Source organism: Oncorhynchus nerka, linkage group LG22, assembly GCF_034236695.1.
Source record: "Oncorhynchus nerka isolate Pitt River linkage group LG22, Oner_Uvic_2.0, whole genome shotgun sequence".
In the NCBI taxonomy this organism is placed as follows: domain Eukaryota; kingdom Metazoa; phylum Chordata; class Actinopteri; order Salmoniformes; family Salmonidae; genus Oncorhynchus; species Oncorhynchus nerka.
This window is the reverse complement of record NC_088417.1, coordinates 18792278-18810345: the sequence shown is the minus strand read 5'-3', so window position 1 is coordinate 18810345 and position 18068 is coordinate 18792278. Positions and strand designations below refer to the sequence as shown.

The 18068-nt window shown below is 47.8% G+C and overlaps 1 protein-coding gene across 2 annotated transcripts in view; it reads right to left on the bottom strand.

Moving 5' to 3' along the window:
* Positions 1-4089: 4089 nt before the first annotated feature.
* The window catches only part of lnx2a (ligand of numb-protein X 2a), a 35438-nt gene continuing 21459 nt past the window's right edge, over positions 4090-18068 (bottom strand). For both annotated transcript variants that reach the window (XM_029626380.2, XM_029626381.2), the window contains exons 4-12: positions 11553-11797; positions 11335-11472; positions 11014-11213; positions 10512-10916; positions 10228-10428; positions 8080-8257; positions 7548-7797; positions 5915-6073; positions 4090-5257 (exon numbers count right to left, since the gene is read on the bottom strand). In XM_029626380.2, coding sequence (XP_029482240.1) covers positions 5122-5257; positions 5915-6073; positions 7548-7797; positions 8080-8257; positions 10228-10428; positions 10512-10916; positions 11014-11213; positions 11335-11472; positions 11553-11797 — 1912 coding nt within the window. In that variant the 3' untranslated portion in view covers positions 4090-5121. The remainder of the gene's footprint in view (positions 5258-5914; positions 6074-7547; positions 7798-8079; positions 8258-10227; positions 10429-10511; positions 10917-11013; positions 11214-11334; positions 11473-11552; positions 11798-18068) is intronic.

The window sequence follows — 18068 nt, the reverse complement described above, 5'->3', positions numbered from 1 at the left end:
GTGGGTGAAGGAAAAGTGACGGCCATATCGGAAAATGACAAACATGGGTCCTGCTGCACAAGATTGAACACGCACATCTGCTGCCCTTTTAGTGAAGATGACACACACACGGGCCTCTACGAGGGTATTTAGGCTCTACCACATCCGCCTGAGCTCTGACCCTTTCTCATAGGTGTAACTTTTGGGACTGTAAGAGAATTTGCTACTTTTTGTCCCAAGTTATGTTTGGGGCAAGTACAACAAATTACAGAGTACCACTCTCCATATTTTTAAACATAGTGGTGGCTGAATCATGTTCTGGGTATTTGTGTAGTAGTTAAGGACTGGAGAGTTTTCAGGATAAAATTTTAAAAAATGGAGCTCAGCACAGGAAAAATCCTAGAGGAAAACCTGGTTCAGCCTGCTTTCCACCAAACACAGGGATATGAATTCACCTTTCAGCAGGACAATAACCTAAAAACCCAAAGCTGAATCTACTGGCGTTCCTTACCCAAGAACACAGTGACTGTTCCTGAGTGGCCAAGTTAGTGTTTACTTGAAGAGTGGCAAGAGTTAGACCTGAAAATGGTTGTCTAGCAATGATCAACAACCAATTGGAAAAGGTGTGGAAAGCTCTTAGATTTACCCAGAAACGGGAGGTCCGTGGGGCGACGCACAATTGGCCTAGCGTCGTCCGGGTTAGGGAGGGTTTGGCCGGTAGGGATATCCTTGTCTCATTGCGCACCAGCGACTCCTGTGGCGGGCCGGGCGCAGTGCACGCTAACTAAGGTTGCCAGGTGCACGGTGTTTCCTCCGACACATTGGTGCGGCTGGCTTCCGGGTTGGATGCGCTCTGTGTTAAGAAGCAGTGCGGCTTGGTTGGGTTGTGTATCGGAGGACGCATGACTTTCAACCTTCGTCTCTCCCGAGCCCGTACGGGAGTTGTAGCGATGAGACAAGATAGTAGCTACTAACAATTGGATACCATGAAAAAGGGGGTAAAAAAAATAAAATAAAAAATAAAGATTTACCCAGAAAGACTCACAGCTGTAATTGCTGCCAAAGGTGCTTCTACAAAGTATTGACTCAGGTGTGAATACTGTATTTAATTTTCAATATATTTGCTGATTTGTCAAAATATGTGTTCACTTTGTCATTATGTGTAGATGGGCATGGGATCTATTTAAATCACTAAATATGTGTTCACTTTGTCATTGTGTGTAGATGGGCATGGGATCTATTTAAATCACTAAATATGTGTTCACTTTGTCATTGTGTGTAGATGGGCATGGGATCTATTTAAATCACTAAATATGTGTTCACTTTGTCATTGTGTGTAGATGGGCATGGGATCTATTTAAATCATTAAATATGTGTTCACTTTGTCATTGTGTGTAGATGGGCATGGGATCTATTTAAATCATTTGGAATTCAGGCTGTAAGTCAAGGGGTAGAAACACTTTCTGAAGACACTGTACCTATATGGTCACTGTTGGACAGCGTTGTCGATTCCCTTATTGATGAATCTGATGACTGATGTGGTAAACTCCCCAATGCCGTTGGATGAAACCCGGAACATATTCCAGTGGGGGCTCAGGAGAGGAGGGAAGGAAGATCAGCCCTGTACCTCAGCATCCGCTTCCTCGGACCACTCAGGAGAGGAGGGAAGATCAGCCCTGTACCTCAGCATCCGCTTCCTCGGACCACTCAGGAGAGGAGGGAAGATCAGTCCTGTACCTCAGCATCCGCTTCCTCGGACCACTCAGGAGAGGAGGGAAGATCAGCCCTGTACCTCAGCATCCGCTTCCTCGGACCACTCAGGAGAGGAGGGAAGATCAGCCCTGTACCTCAGCATCCGCCCTGTCCTCGGACCACTCAGGAGAGGAGGGAAGATCAGCCCTGTACCTCAGCATCCGCTTCCTCGGACCACTCAGGAGAGGAGGGAAGATCAGCCCTGTACCTCAGCATCCGCTTCCTCGGACCACTCAGGAGAGGAGGGAAGATCAGCCCTGTACCTCAGCATCCGCTTCCTCGGACCACTCAGGAGAGGAGGGAAGATCAGCCCTGTACCTCAGCATCCGCTTCCTCGGACCACTCAGGAGAGGAGGGAAGATCAGCCCTGTACCTCAGCATCCGCTTCCTCGGACCACTCAGGAGAGGAGGGAAGATCAGCCCTGTACCTCAGCATCCGCTTCCTCGGACCACTCAGGAGAGGAGGGAAGATCAGCCCTGTACCTCAGCATCCGCTCGGACCACTCAGGAGAGGAGGGAAGATCAGCCCTGTACGGACCACTCAGGAGAGGAGGGAAGATCAGTCCTGTACCTCAGCATCCGCTTCCTCGGACCACTTCCCTATTGAACGCGTCACTGGTACAACCTTTTTAACTTTTTGCTTGTAAGCAGGAATCGGGAGGATAGAATTATGGTCCGATTTTCCAAATGGAGGGCGGGGGAGAGCTTTGTATGCATCTCTGCGTGGAGTCAAGGTGCTCTAGAGTTTTTATCCCTTTAGTCACACAGCTGAACTGCTGGTAGAAATGAGGTAAAACAGATTTGAGTTTCCCTTCATCAAAATCACCGGTAACTAGGAGAGCTTCCTAGATGAGCATTTTCTTGTTTGCTTGTGGCCCTATGCAACTCGTTGAGTGCCGTCTTAGTACCAGCGTTTGGTTTGTGGTGGTAAATGGACAGTTTGAGGTATTCTAACTCAAGTGGGCAGAATCTTGAGACTTCCTTAATATTAGAGATTGCGCACCAGCCGTTAAACACACCACCACCCTTGATCTCACCGGACTCTGCCGTTCTGTCCTGCTGATGCATAGAAAAACCCTGCTACATTTCTATTATTCATGTCCTTGTTCAGCCATGACTCTGAGAACCATAGTATATTAATTCTTAATGTCCCGTTGGTAGGATAGTCTCAAACGGAGCTCATCCAGTTTATTTTCCAGCGATTGCACATTAGGCAATAGGTAAGAGGGTAGAGGTGATTTTTTTTAAATTAATTCGCCGACATAGTCTTACCAGGGTGCTCTCACACCGGCCTCTATAGGGCAATATTCCCCTTCTATGAGTGTTGGGGATTAGGGCCTGGAATCGATGCCAATCGCCGCCTCTATTTGGACGAGGACTTCTACTTCAATGAGTCGGTTAGTGATAACTGTTCTGATGTCCAGAAGCTCTTTTCAGTCATGGGAAATGTTGGCAGAAACATTATGTGTAAAAAAAAGAGTTAAGATCAGAGTAAATAAAGACACAACAGTCTTAAGTCGTCCCATCAGACTCAGTTGGAGTCCGGGACTGTGTCCACACGGTCTGAGACCAGCAGACTGGCTGCCCAACTCCGTAACACTAGCTCCTACACCATGTAACACCCATGCCCTGATATGGACTGCTCCATCAGAACCACAGGGGTGTTCTGAAACCTGTGGAAGAGGAACCTATACTTTGCGCTGTGTGAAGTCTTTTTGTTCAATTTGTTTTCAGAAGCCGACTCTTTCAGTTATGTATCAAATAAATCCTCATTACTGCAGGTCTGGATTTGTGTCTGACGTTAATGGTTGTGTAATGCACCATGCAACATGTTTAGCAATAATATTCAGTTGAGGGGCATTTACTAAGTGCCTGGAATAATGGCACTTTCATATTGTGTTCTAAAGTCTGTTCCTTTCATCCAGGGGAGGGGTGATCTTGTTGAACAATAAATGGCACTTAAAATAGCCAAGAGGTCTGTGTGCTCCTAATATATCAACTCTCGCATGCTCTTCTCAGTGCTCACAAGACACCAACAGAACTGACTGAACACACACGGCAGGGAGCCTAGTGGTTAAGAGTGTTGGGCCAGTAACCAAACGGTTGCTGGTTTGAAACCCTGAGCCAACTACTTGAAAAATCAGTTTGAGCCCCTGAGCAAGGCTCTTAACCCAAATTGCTCCTGTAAGTTGTGTCTGCTAAAATATAAATGCATCCAGGTGCTGAACTGACTCCAGTAAACTAGCGTGCCAAAGACATGCTTTCCTCTTTCACTATGAAGGTGTGGGGCCAGGCAGAGGTGGCAGACACACACAAGCACAGTGGATGGACTTCTAGGTAAGAGAACTGACTCATATGCACTCTGTGGGAAGTCTTTATTAAACCGCAGAACACACATTCACACACGTATAAAACCCCAGCAAGCTGACGGCTGGGTCGTCACGGTGATGAGGCCTAAGGCTGTGTCCAGGGGGGCGGGTCGGGCCTCCAGGGCGTGGCAGGTATTTGGTAAGGCCTGGGTTTATTCAGTTGGGTTGTATTCAGTAGGAGCGACTGGGTGAATGTTTTTTATATTTTTTTGGAAAGGAGTGTTACCTGAACTTGTTTCAAAATGATTTCTTCTCCTGAACATAACCCTAGAAGCGTTTTATAATGACAGAAATACATGGCCTAAAGCTGATCTATTTCATTATTCTACATGGCAGAGAATCCTGTTCTATGCAGGGAATTTCTATCTGAAACGTTCTGTAACGTTGCGGCCACGTGAATATGCCCCTGGTATCTACTACTGGAGTCCAGTGAAGAGAAACAGAGATGATATACTGTCCTCTAACATACAGTCCCACTCTCTCTGTGTGGGAGTGAAGACCGGTAACATGACCATACAGATATAGCTTCTTCATTTCAGCCAGTTTGCTACAGCAGGAAATGTTGATTATAAAGAATGGACATTTTTGTAGCGTTTTGATACATTTTTCGTAAGGAAAAATGAAGTCTGGAATTTTAAAGTGGACCTTTTTAAACCTCATACACTATAAGTTTGAAATGTCCTGCATTGCAGGATAGTTCTGCAACAGGGTGATCAAATGAAGATCCTACATCTGTATGAACACATCAGTATGTGTGAGTGCAGTGTGGTGTGGGGCTGGCACAGTCCAGCCTAGTATCGAGGGATTTGGCCTAGGAGGGCCAGGTTCACTCTAGCCTGGTTTGATGAACATGTGATTTGTCCCAGGTTATAGTAGGTTAGATCCAGAGCAATTTCAGTATGGCATGATTTGGCACCATAGCTTGAGTTCGATGCAGTCAAGCACGACTTGGTTCTAGTTAGATACAGTCTAGAGTAATATCAGCATGGCATGACGCAGTCCAGTGCAGTTTGACCCGGTTCTATGCCAGGCTGCCAGGCCAGGAGACCACGGTGAGAGCCACTCTGCTACGCTGCTCCTTCAGCATGGGTACCAGAGCTGAGTGGCTCATACCAGCTGTAGACAGCCCGTTAACCGCCACTATCATGTCCCCACACCTAGGGAACAGAGGGGACACAGAGGGGAACATCAATATGGATGGACCATATACACTGACTATACCCAACATTAAGAACGCCTTCCTAATATTGAGTTGCACCCCACCCTTTACCCTCAGAACAGCCTCAATTCATCAGGGGAATGGACTCTACAAGGTGTCAAGCATTTCACAGGGATGCTGGCCCATGTTTCCCACAGTTGTGTCAAGTTGGCGGGATGTCCTTTGGATGGTGGACCATTCTTGATACACACGAGCAACTGTTGAGCCTGAAAAACCCAGCAGCTTTGCAACTCTTGATACAAACAGGTGTGCCTAGCACCTACTACCATACCCCATTCAAAGGCACTTAAATTGTCTTTCCCGTTCACCCTTGGATTGTGTATGTGTGCCATTCAATGTCTCAATTGTCTCCAGGCTTAAAAATCCTTCTTTAACATGTCTCATCCCCTTCATCTACACTGATTGAAGTGGATTTAACAAGTGACAATAGGGGATCATAGCATTCACCTGGTAAGTCTGTCATGGAAAGAGCAGGTGCCCTTAATGTTTTATATACTCTGTGTGTGTGTGTGTGTATACTTTATTGCCTGTTAACTTACAAATAATGGAAATATGTCTTTATGCTCACAAGCCAACAACATGAATGATGGCTTACTTGAGGCGGCCATCATAGTATGCAGGCGTTCCAAGGACAATGGTCTTGATGAAGAATGCCTGGTTGCTATGGTTTTCCTCGTATCCCCCAACGATGCTGAAGCCCCAGCTCCCAGGGTGACTTCTACGCAGAACAATCTCATGGCTACTGTGAAGGAAGCTGAGATAAATGGATGGAAAGAATGAGTCAGTGTTTTAGTGAGGGAGACAGAAGAAGGGGGAGATGGAGAGGGAGGAGCCAGGTTTAGAGGGAGAGGGAGGGGCCAGGCTTAGAGGGAGAGGGAGGGGCCAGGTTTATAAGGAGAGGGAGGGGTCAGATTGAGAAGGAGGGGGGCAGGTTGAGAGAGAGGGGCCAGGTTGAGAGGGAGGGGCCAGGTTGAGAGGCAGAGGAGGGGCCAGGTTGAGAGGGAGAGGGCCATGTTTAGAGAGATAGGGAGGGAAGGAGGGGCCAGGTTTAGAGAGAGAGGGAGGGAGGGGCCAGGTTAGAGAGAGAGAGAGAGGAGGGAGGGGCCAGGTTTAGAGAGAGAGAGAGAGGGAGGGAGGGGCCAGGTTAGAGAGAGAGAGAGGGAGGGAGGGGCCAGGTTTAGAGAGAGAGGGAGGGAGGGGCCAGGTTTAGAGAGAGGGAGGGGCCAGGTTTAGAGAGAGAGAGGGAGGGGCCAGGTTCAGTGAGAGAGGGAGGGAGGGGACAGGTTTAGTGAGAGAGGGAGGGGCCAGGTTTAGAGAGAGAGGGAGGGGCCAGGTTTAGTGAGAGAGGGCGGGAGGGGCCAGGTTAAGAGAGGGAGGGAGGGGCCAGGTTTAGAGAGAGAGGACTGGCCACCCCACATAGCCTGGTTCCTCTCTAGGTTTCTTCCTAGGTTTTGGCCTTTCTAGGGAGTTTTTCCTAGCCACCGTGCTTCTACACCTGCATTGCTTGCTGTTTGGGGTTTTAGGCTGAGTTTCTGTACAGCACTTTGAGATATCAGCTGATGTACGAAGGGCTATATAAATACATTTGATTTGATTTGAGAGGGAAGTAGGGCAAGAGAAAGGGTGAAAGGAGAAAGACCGAGGTGGGGAGGAAAAGAGAGTTGGAGGAAGGGAGATTCAGAGAGGGAGGAGAGAGAGAGAGAGACAGAGCAGAACAAAAGGAGAGCGATAGATAAAGGGAGGGGTGTGTTTGAGGCTGTCCTCTCTGTACCAGTCTCAGAAGGATGAATGGGGGAGAGACACTGGGGATGTCACCACATGCCCCTCAGTTGATAATCAACAGCTGTTGAGTTTTACAGCGGCGTTCAGGACAACACACACGTCAACACACACACGTCAACACACACACACACACGTCAACACACACACATCAACACACACACATAATACATGATCTGTGTGACATTTACATCCCAACACAGAACACACTCGAATCAAGATCAACACAAACGCTCCGACTACACATTCTCCGCAGATTACTTCAGGTGAATCATGGGGTGGATCTCACTAGTCAACTTGCTTCCTTTCCTTGTCTCCTCTGCTTCACCTACACTAATATGAAAACACTAAATAAATCAAAGCAATATTTTCACACACAAACTCCCAACATCCCAACCACCCAGGTGAGTCCAACCCAACGAGGTATGTCTTCTATATCTCCTGTTTACCTGGGCAGGCCGAGCCACAGGACCCAGGAGGGGGACCAGGAGGAGTCGAAGTCTGAGTCGTGTGTGTGGTGGTGTGTGGGCAGCAGCTGGTCCTCGGGGCTCATGTCCTGGTCCGGCTCCTCCACCATGCTGACCTCCAGCGCCCTCAGCTGGACGGAGGGTGACGCCGCACTGGCCTTCAAGGTGCCAACCGCCTCGCTGTGGCTCAGGTAGGTCAGGTCCTGGTCGTTGATACTCAGCAGGATGTCACCTACAGGAGAGGAGGGGACAGAGAGAATGAGAGAGAGAGGAAAACAGAAGTTGGTGAGGCAGAGTGAAGAACCGAAAGAGTACAGAGACAGAGAGAAAGAGGGAGAGATAGAAGGAGCGAGAGGGACATAGAGAAATACATTGTTACTTAAGGACAAAGAGTCCTGAGAGAGAACATTCGAACACTGACCCCTGAGAATGTAGCTGTGGCAGATAATGAGCCAAACCAAATAAGAACTTGGCCTCGACAATCTAACAGGCTGTGTTGTAGCCCACAGCTCACCTTGTTTGATTCGTCCAACCCGTGACAGGCAGCCATGTGGTTGGACGCTGGTCACAAAGATGGGCAGCTCGCCACTCTTGCTGCCCCGCCCCCCGGCCACGGTCATACCCAGAGACTCATGAGTCTCCTTCTTCACAGTGATGTGTTTCTCCTTACAGGTCACACACTGGGACAGGTCCTACACACACACACACACACACACACACACACACACACACACACACACACACACACACACACACACACACACACACACACACACACACACACACACACACACACACACACACACACACACACACACACACACACACACACACACACACACACACATATATATATAAATATAGTTGAAGTCGGAAGTTTACATACACTTAGGTTGGAGTCATTAATACTCGTTTTTCAATCACTCCACAAATTTCTTGTTAACAAACTATAGTTTTGGCAAGTTGGTTAGGACGTCTACTTTGTGCATGACACAGGTAATTTTTACAACAATAGTTTACAGACCAGATTATTTCACTTATAATTCACTGTATCACAATTCCAGTGGGTCAGAAGTTGACATACACTAAGTTGACTGTGCCTTTAAACAGCTTGGAAAATTCCAGAAAATAATGTCAATGCTTTAGAAGCTTCTGATAGGCTAATTGACATCATTTGAGTCAGTTGGAGGTGTACCTGTGGATGTATTTCAAGACCTACCTTCAAACTCAGTGCCTCTTTGCTTGACATCATGGGAAAATCAAAAGAAATCAGCCAAGACCTCAGAAAAATAATTGTAGACCTCCACAAGTCTGGTTCATCCTTAGGAGCAATTTCCTAATGCCTAAAAGTACCACGTTCATTTGTACAAACAATAGTACAAAAGTATAAACACCATGGGACAACACAGCCATCACACCGCTCAGGAAGGAGACGCATTCCGTCTCCTAGAAATTAACATACTTTGGTGCGAAAAGTGCAAATCAATCCCAGAACATTAGCAAAGGACCTTGTGAAGATGCTGGAGGAAACAGGTACAAAAGTATCTATATCCAAAGTGAAACGAGTCCTACATCGACATAACCTGAAAGGCCACTCAGCAAGGAAGAAGCCATTGCTCCAAAACCTCAATAAAAAAGCCAGACTACGGTTTGCAACTGCACATGGGGACAAAGACCATACTTTTTGGAGAAATGTCCTCTGGTCTGATGAAACAAAAATTGTTATGTTTGGAGGAAAAAGGGGGAGTCTTGCAAGCCGAAGAACACCATCCCAACCGTGAAACACGGAGGTGGCAGCATTATGTTGTGGGGGTGCTGGTGCACTTCACAAAATAGATGGCATCATGAGGGGGGATAATTATGTGGATATATTGAAGCAACATCTCAAGACATCAGTTAGAAAGTTAAAGCTTGGTTGCAAATGGGTCTTCCAAATTGACAATGACCCCAAGAATACTTCCAAAGTATTGTGGCAAAATGGCTTAAGGACAACAAAGTCAAGGTACTGGAGTGGCCATCACAAAGCCCTGATCTCAATCCTAAAGAAAATTTGTGGGCAGAACTGAAAAAGTGTGTGTGAGCAAGGAGGCCTACAAACCTGACTCAGTTACACCAGCCCTGTCAGGAGGAATGGGCCAAAATTCACCCAACTTATTGTGGGAAGCTTGTGGAAGGCTACCTGAAATGTTTGACCCAAGTTAAACAATGTAAAGGCAATGCTACCAAATCCTAATTGAGTGTATGTAAACTTCTGACCCACTGGGAATATGATGAAAGAAATAAAAGCTGAAATAAATAACTATCTCTACTATTATTCTGACATTTCACATTCTTAAAATAAAGTTGTGATCCTCTGACCTAAGACAGGGAATTGTTACTAGGATTAAATGTCAGGAATGGTGAAAAACTGAATTTAAATGTATTTGGCTAAGGTGTATATAAACTTCCGACTTCAACTGTGTACACACACACACACACACACACACACACACACACACACACACACACACACACACACACACACACACACACACACACACACACACACACACACACACACACACACTAAGAGAGGTCCTACACATTGGGAGGCCTCCAGCATAAACAGATACATATGAACAAACACAGTCAGACACACACACTCCCTCAGGTGTGTACTCACTCTGTGGGTGCTGGAGCGGGCCAGGTGGGCGCAGGTGGGCACGGTGCTGGGGTTGGGGGAGAAGCTGTGGTGATGGTGGTGGTGGTTGGGGAGGAAGTGGTCATGGCAGTACAGATCTCTGCTGGAGGTGGAGCTTGATGGAGGGGGAAGGGTAGGCTTGCTGGGACGGCCAATCAGCAGATAGACTCTTTCCCCGCTGGCCTGTAGTTGACAGGAAAAGGGAGTTGGGTTAGCCATCCACAAGAGGATGGTCAGAAACACTGTTAATCCCTTAGCAGTCTTACCTGTATGATCTGAGCAGCCTGTTCAGGCGTGCCGTGGCGTAGGTCCTGCTCGTTGACCGCCAGCACGCGGTCGTTACTACACAGCCTCCCGTCCTTGGCAGCCAGGCCACCGTCCAGCAGGTCTAACACAAACACCCCCTCCTCATCAGTCCTCCGCACCAGCTTGATGCCCAGCTGCTCCGACGAGTCCCGCTTCTGCAGGGTGATCCTCAGGCTGGCAGGGCTGGACGGAGTACCCTCTGGGGTGGAACAGGGGGCGTGGGGCACCGAGGGGGTGGTGGAGGGATGTGGGCGAGAGACACAGCGGCGCTCCCTTAGGACAGTGAGCTGCAGTGTGGCACAGGGGCGTGCCAACGTGGAGCGAGCAAAGGTATGGCCCACATTGCTGATGTCTACACTGTTGACCTGCAGAGGGGGAGAAAGAGAGAGACATAGGAGGAGGGAGCTTGGCTTTGGAGGAATATTAGAGGAGAAAAGGTGAGGATGGATCCATGGTCCTCACCTGTAGAATCTGGTCCCCGGCCAGAAGCCTGCCATCTCGAGCAATGACCCCATCACGGTACACTTCCTGGATCACCACGTTGATGAGAGGCGTTTCGTTGCCCCCGACGATGCTGATGCCCAGTTCTACATAGGGGTTGGAGCGGTGGACCTCGATGGTGGTGATCTCACCCTCTGGAAGAGACGGCAGCTTCACACTACCTGGGAGATACACAGGGACATGGAAGCACATCAATCTCTTATATTCATGAATGTTTAGATTCGACATGATTACATTGGAAGGTTAGAGACAGGAAGTCAGATGGAGGAAGTGATGTCATACCCTCTTCTGCAGAGAGGGGTGGTGACTCTGGGCTGTCCCACCCAGAGGAGGCAGAGCTGGCGGTGCGGAGGAGGTGGATGCACGGGTTACTGAGGGGTCGCTTTACCCTGGGCACCACACACTCCAACCCTACCACACCTACACACAGAGAGAGAGGTTACACACACACACACACACACACACACACACACACACACACACACACTGTTGTTACTCACTGTCCTCCTCATTGCTCTCCTCGAAGGCGGGGTTGTCCGATCCAGGCTCGTCGGTCCACATGGGGATGCTGCTTCCGGCGGTGGAGGTGACACCAGGAGGCGAGGAGGAGCTCTCCTCCTGCAGGTCTGTCTCCGTCTGGTGGGAGCGTGGGGACTTGGAGGGGCTGGTCACCATGGCTCCCTCCTCCCCGGGATCACATGGTGGTCCCTCTAAACTGGTCTGCTGACACTGCGTCCCCGGACACCTGGACACAGAGAGAGAGGGATGTGGTGGTCGACTTTGGGCAAAAACTGATCAATGCACCATCGTACCAGGTCATTTAATGTTTAAAAACAAACACATTAGGATGAATACTCAAGTAGTATTTTACTGGGTGAGTTTTACTTCAGTCATTTTCTATGAAGGTTTCGTTACTTTTACTACAGTATGATAGTTGGGTACTTTTTCCACCACTGGCATTGACCAGTCCATCCTATAGCTGCTATGATTTAAGCTGTGCAGGAAGAACCACAGCTAGTCCTAAAGGATCAAGGATCAGATCCTCAGACAAGTTCCAGAACATTCCACCCAGTTCAAGGACGTTCCAAGTGCCCTGGCAGTCTTCTGTTCTAATCTCTGACTTTAAGGCGGCTTTAGTGACACAATATTAAATGTCCAAGCTGACAGACACCCAACTCTGTCTCTCATGATCTCATCCCATCCTTAGCTTCATTACTGTCTTAGGGTTGGGGCATAGCGAATGACCCACATGGACCTGGGCCTTAATCTATAGATGCTTAAAGAACAGAGAAAAGAATGCCCAGTCATGCACAGACACCTCAGAAAGATCTAGGGACCCCTTGGAGTGAGACATAAAACACCCTTCTTGTGTTTGGATACCTAGTGAGGAGAAGGTATAGTGGATATCTAGTGTTGAAGGTACCAAAGGCAATGTAATAATTCCCTGCAGAAATGTTCAGCGCCGTGGGCAAAAATCAAATCAAAGTGATACCCAACAAGAAAAATTGTCTAGGAGATACGAACAGGGCAACCATGTCTGTTCACACCATCTTGTCAGTCTGGAAGTGAATGATAGCATAACTGTTTTACTGTCATTAATTTAAACGTTTTTCAAATGATCTTCAACCACTGTATTATCTGATTTCCAGACGGTTGGTCACGTGTTTAATGCTCATCCTGTAGAAATAGCGCTGGTCCAATGATCTGGTTTATTTTCTAACGCTGACACATGGAAATATTAGGTTGTCTTAACCTGTATTTTTCCGACCTAGCATCTTACACTTTGTTTAAAAACTTTAAAAGGTATCCTTCCTTCCTCCATTCCTTAATTGAGGCAATCACTGATTAAAATGAATGGCAATGTTTGTTGACCAAGTTGACGTTGTTGGCAAAGGTTTTCATCTCATTGGTTTCACCAATCCAACCTTGACAGATCAGTGATGACTTTGAGGGGGGAAGGAAGTAAGAGAGGATGCACTTTAAAATGATTAGAATTGTGCTTTAGTGGACACTGTCCCATAGGCTGGACAGAGCAGAGTAGGGTAGAGGAGGGCTGGACAGAGCAGAGTAGGGTAGAGGAGGGCTGGACAGAGCAGAGTAGGGTAGAGGAGGGCTGGACAGAGCAGAGCAGGGTAGAGGAGGGCTGGACAGAGCAGAGTAGGGTAGAGGAGGGCTGGACAGAGCAGAGTAGGGTAGAGGAGGGCTGGACAGAGCAGAGTAGGGTAGAGGAGGGCTGGACAGAGCAGAGTAGGGTAGAGCAGGGCTGGACAGAGCAGAGCAGGGTAGAGGAGGGCTGGACAGAGCAGAGTAGGGTAGAGAAGGGTTGGACAGAGCAGAGTAGGGTAGAGGAGGGCTGGACAGAGCAGAGTAGGGTAGAGGAGGGCTGGACAGAGCAGAGCAGGGTAGAGTAGGGCTGGACAGAGCAGAGCAGGGTAGAGGAGGACTGGACAGAGCAGAGTAGGGTAGAGGAGGCCTGGACAGAGCAGAGTAGGGTAGAGGAGGGCTGGACAGAGCAGAGTAGGGTAGAGGAGGGCTGGACAGAGCAGAGTAGGGTAGAGGAGGGCTGGACAGAGCAGAGCAGGGTAGAGGAGGGCTGGACAGAGCAGAGTAGGGTAGAGGAGGGCTGGACAGAGCAGAGTAGGGTAGAGGAGGGCTGGACAGAGCAGAGTAGGGTAGAGGAGGGCTGTACAGAGCAGAGTAGGGTAGAGGAGGGCTGGACAGAGCAGAGCAGGGTAGAGGAGGGCTGGACAGAGCAGAGTAGGGTAGAGGAGGGTTGGACAGAGCAGAGTAGGGTAGAGGAGGGCAGGGCAGAGCAGGGCAGGGTAGAGGAGTGCAGGGCGGAGCAGGGCAGGGTAGAGGAGGGCTGGACAGAGCAGAGTAGAGTAGAGGAGGGCTGGACAGAGCAGAGTAGGGTAGAGGAGGGCAGGGCAGAGCAGGGCAGGGTAGAGGAGTGCAGGGCGGAGCAGGGCAGGGTAGAGGAGTGCAAGGTAGAGCAGAGCAGGGTAGAGTAGGGTAGGGCAGAGTAGGGTAGAGGAGGGCAGGGTAGAGCAGGGCAGGGTAGAGGAGTGCAGGGCGGAGCAGGGCAGGGTAGAGGAGTGCAAGGTAGAGCAGAGCAGGGTAGAGTAGGGTAGGGCAGAGTAGGGTAGAGGAGGGCAGGGTAGAGTAGTGCAGGGCAGGGCAGGGTAGAGCAGTGCAGGGTAGAGTAGGGGCAGGGTAGAGCAGTGCAGGGTAGAGCAGTGCAGGGCAGTGCAGGGTAGAGTAGGGGCAGGGTAGAGCAGTGCAGGGTAGAGCAGTGCAGGGCAGTGCAGGGTAGAGTAGTGGCAGGGTAGAGCAGTGCAGGGTAGAGTAGTGGCAGGGTAGAGTAGGGGCAGGGTAGAGCAGTGCAGGGTAGAGTAGTGCAGGGTAGAGCAGTGCAGGGTAGAGCAGTGCAGGGTAGAGCAGTGCAGGGTAGAGTAGTGCAGGGTAGAGCAGTGCAGGGTAGAGTAGTGCAGGGTAGAGTAGTGCAGGGTAGAGTAGTGCAGGGTAGAGCAGTGCAGGGTAGAGCAGTGCAGGGTCGAGTAGTGCAGGGTAGAGCAGTGCAGGGTAGAGCAGTGCAGGGTAGAGTAGTGCAGGGTAGAGCAGTGCAGGGTAGAGTAGTGCAGGGTAGAGCAGTGCAGGGTAGAGTAGTGCAGGGTAGAGCAGTGCAGGGTAGAGTAGTGCAGGGTAGAGCAGTGCAGGGCAGTGTGTCCATGTATTAGGATGACTCAACACTATACATGTCAGCTACTACAGCGACTGAAATGACTGTAACACTTAACAAAGAGCTGCAGTTAGTTTCAGAATGGGTGGCAAGGAATACGTTAGTCCTAAATATTTAAAAAAAACTAAAATTATTGTATTTTGGACAAATCATACCCTAAACCCCAAACCTCAACTAAATCTTGTAATGAATAATGTGGAAATTGATCACGTTGAGGTGACTAAACGTCTTGGAGTAACCCTGAAATGTAAACTGTCATGGTCAAAACATTGTTGATGCGACAGAAGATAAGATGGGGAGATGTCGCTCCATAATAAAGCGCTGCTCTACCTTCTGAACGACACTATCAACAAGACAGGTCCTACAGGTTCTAGTTTTGTCGCACCGGGACTACTGTTCAGTCGTGTGGTCAGGTGCCACAAAGAGGTACTTAGGAATTGCAATTGACTCAGAACAGAGCAGCACGGCTGGCCCTTGGACAGAGAGAAACATTCATAATATGCATGTCAATCTCTCCTGGCTCAAAGTGGAGGAGAGATTAACTTCATCACTACTTGTATTTGTGAGAGGTATTGACATGTTGAAGGCACCGAGCTCTCTGTTTAAATGACTAGCACACAGCTCAGACAGACATGCATACCCCACAAGACATGCTACCAGAGGTCTCTTCACAGTCCCCAAGTCCAGAACAGACAATGGGAGGTGCACAGTACTACATAGATCAATGACTACATGGAACTCTATTCCACATCAAGTAACTAATGCAAACAGTAGAATCAGATTTTAAAAACAGATAAAAACACACCTTATGGAACAGCGGGGACTGTGAAGCAACACAAACATAGGTACAGACACATGCATGCAGACACATGATAACATACGCACTATACACACACGTACTCATGTATTTTGTGTTGTAGATATGTGGTAGTGGAGTAGGGGCCCGAGGGCACACAGTGTGTTGTGATATTTGTTCTGAATGTATTGTAATGTTTTTTTAAATGATAAAGGCCCCCAGGATCCTTTATAAATACACATTCAGCAGGAGTCGGGACAACAAACAAGTTGGCTGAAGATGAAAGGCTCAAGCTATAGAAACCAAGCAATAAGCTTCAGATACAGTTGAAGTCTGAAGTTTACATACACCTTAGCCTAATACATTTAAACTCAGTTTTTCACAATTCCTGACATTTAATCCTAGTAACAATTCTCTGTCTTAGGTCAGTTAGGATCACCACTTTATTTTAAGAATGTGAAATGTCAGAATAATAGGAGAAAAAAATATTTCTTTCAGCTTTTATTTCTTTCATCACATTCCCAGTGGGTCAGAAGTTTACATACACTCAATTAGTATTTGATAGCATTGCCTTTACATTTTTTAACTTGGCTCAAATGTTTCAGGTAGCCTTCCACAAGCTTCCCACAAAATGTCGGGTGAATTTTGGCCCATTCCTCCTGACAGAGCGTCACACCCTGACCTTAGAGATCCTTTTTATGTCTCTATTTTGGTTTGGTCAGGGCGTGAGTTCGGGTGGGCATTTTATGTTTTGTGTTCTATGTTTTCTATTTCTGTGTGTTTGGCCGGGTGTGGTTCTCAATCAGAGGCAGCTGTCTATCGTTGTCTGTGATTGAGAACCATACTTAGGTAGCCTTTTCCCACCTGTGTTTTGTGGGTAGTTGTTTTCTGTTTTTGTGTCTGCACCAAACAGAACTGTTTCGTTCGGTGTCTTTGTTGTTATTCAGTGTTCAGTTCTATCAATAAATCATGAACACTCACCACGCTGCGCTTTGGTCCACTTCTTCCAACAGCCGTTACACAGAGCTGGTGCAACTGAGTCAGGTTCATAGACCTCCTTGCTCAGACACACTTTTTCAGTTCTGCCCACAAATTTTCTATAGGATTGAGGTCAGGGCTTTGTGATGGCCACTCCAATACCTTGACCTTTGTTGTCCTTAAGACATTTTGCCACAACTTTGGAAGTATTCTTGGGGTCATTGTCCATTTGGAAGACCCATTTGCAACCAAGCTTTAACTTCCTGACTGATGTCTTGAGATGTTGCTTCAATATATCCACATTATTTTCCTCCCTCATGATGCCATCTATTTTGTTAAGCGCACCAGTCCCTCCTGCAGGAAAGCACCCCCACAACATGATGCTGCAACCCCCGTGCTTTCACGGTTGGGATAGCGTTCTTCGGCTTGCAAGCCGCCCCCCTTTTCCTCCAAACAAAACGATGGTCATTATGGCCACACAGATCTATTTTTGTTTCATCAGACCAGAGGACATTTCTCCAAAAAATACGATCTTTGTCCCCATGTGCAGTTGCAAAACGTAGTCTGGCTTTTTTTATGGCGGTTTTGGAACAGTGACTTCTTCCTTGCTGAGCGACCTTTCAGGTTAGGTCGATATAGGACTCGTTTTTACTGTGGATATAGATACTTTTGTACGTGTTTCCTCCAGCATCTTTACAAGGTCCTTTGCTGATGTTCTGGGATTGATCTGCACTTTTCGCACAAAAGTCCATTCATCTCTAGGAGACAGAACGCGCCTCCTTCCTGAGCAGTATGACGGCTGTGTGGTCCCATACGGTGTATATATATATATTTGGAAATTGCTCCCAGGGATGAACCAGGATGAACCAGACTTGTGGAGGTCTACAATTGTTTTTCTGAGGTCTTGGCTGATTTCTTTTGATTTTCCCATGATGTCAAGCAAAGAGGCACTGAGTTTGAAGGTAGGCCTTGAAATACATCCACAGGTACACCTCCAATTGACTGAAATGATGTCAATTAGCCTATCAGAAGCTTCTAAAGCCATGACATAATTTTCTGGAATTTTCCAAGCTGTTCAAAGGCACTGTCAATTTACACAGAACCCAAACCGGCTGCGCGCCATCGTGCGCTATCGTACATACATTTATTGTGTCCCACTACACCAAACGCGATCACAACGCACAGGTTAAAATATCAAAACAAACTCTGAACCAATTACATTCATTTGGGGACATACATTAAACATGTATGGCAATTTAGCTAGTTAGCTTGCACTTGCTAGTTAATTTGTCCTATTTAGCTAGCTTGCTGTTGCTAGCTAATTTGTCCTGGGATATAAACATTGAGTTGTTATTTTACCTGAAATGCACAAGGTCCTCTACTCCGACAATTAATCCACACATAACTGCCAACCGAATCGTTTCTAGTCATCTCTCCTCCTTCCAGGCTTTTTCATCTTTGAACTTAAATGGTGATTGGCATCTACACTTTTACCACGACAAC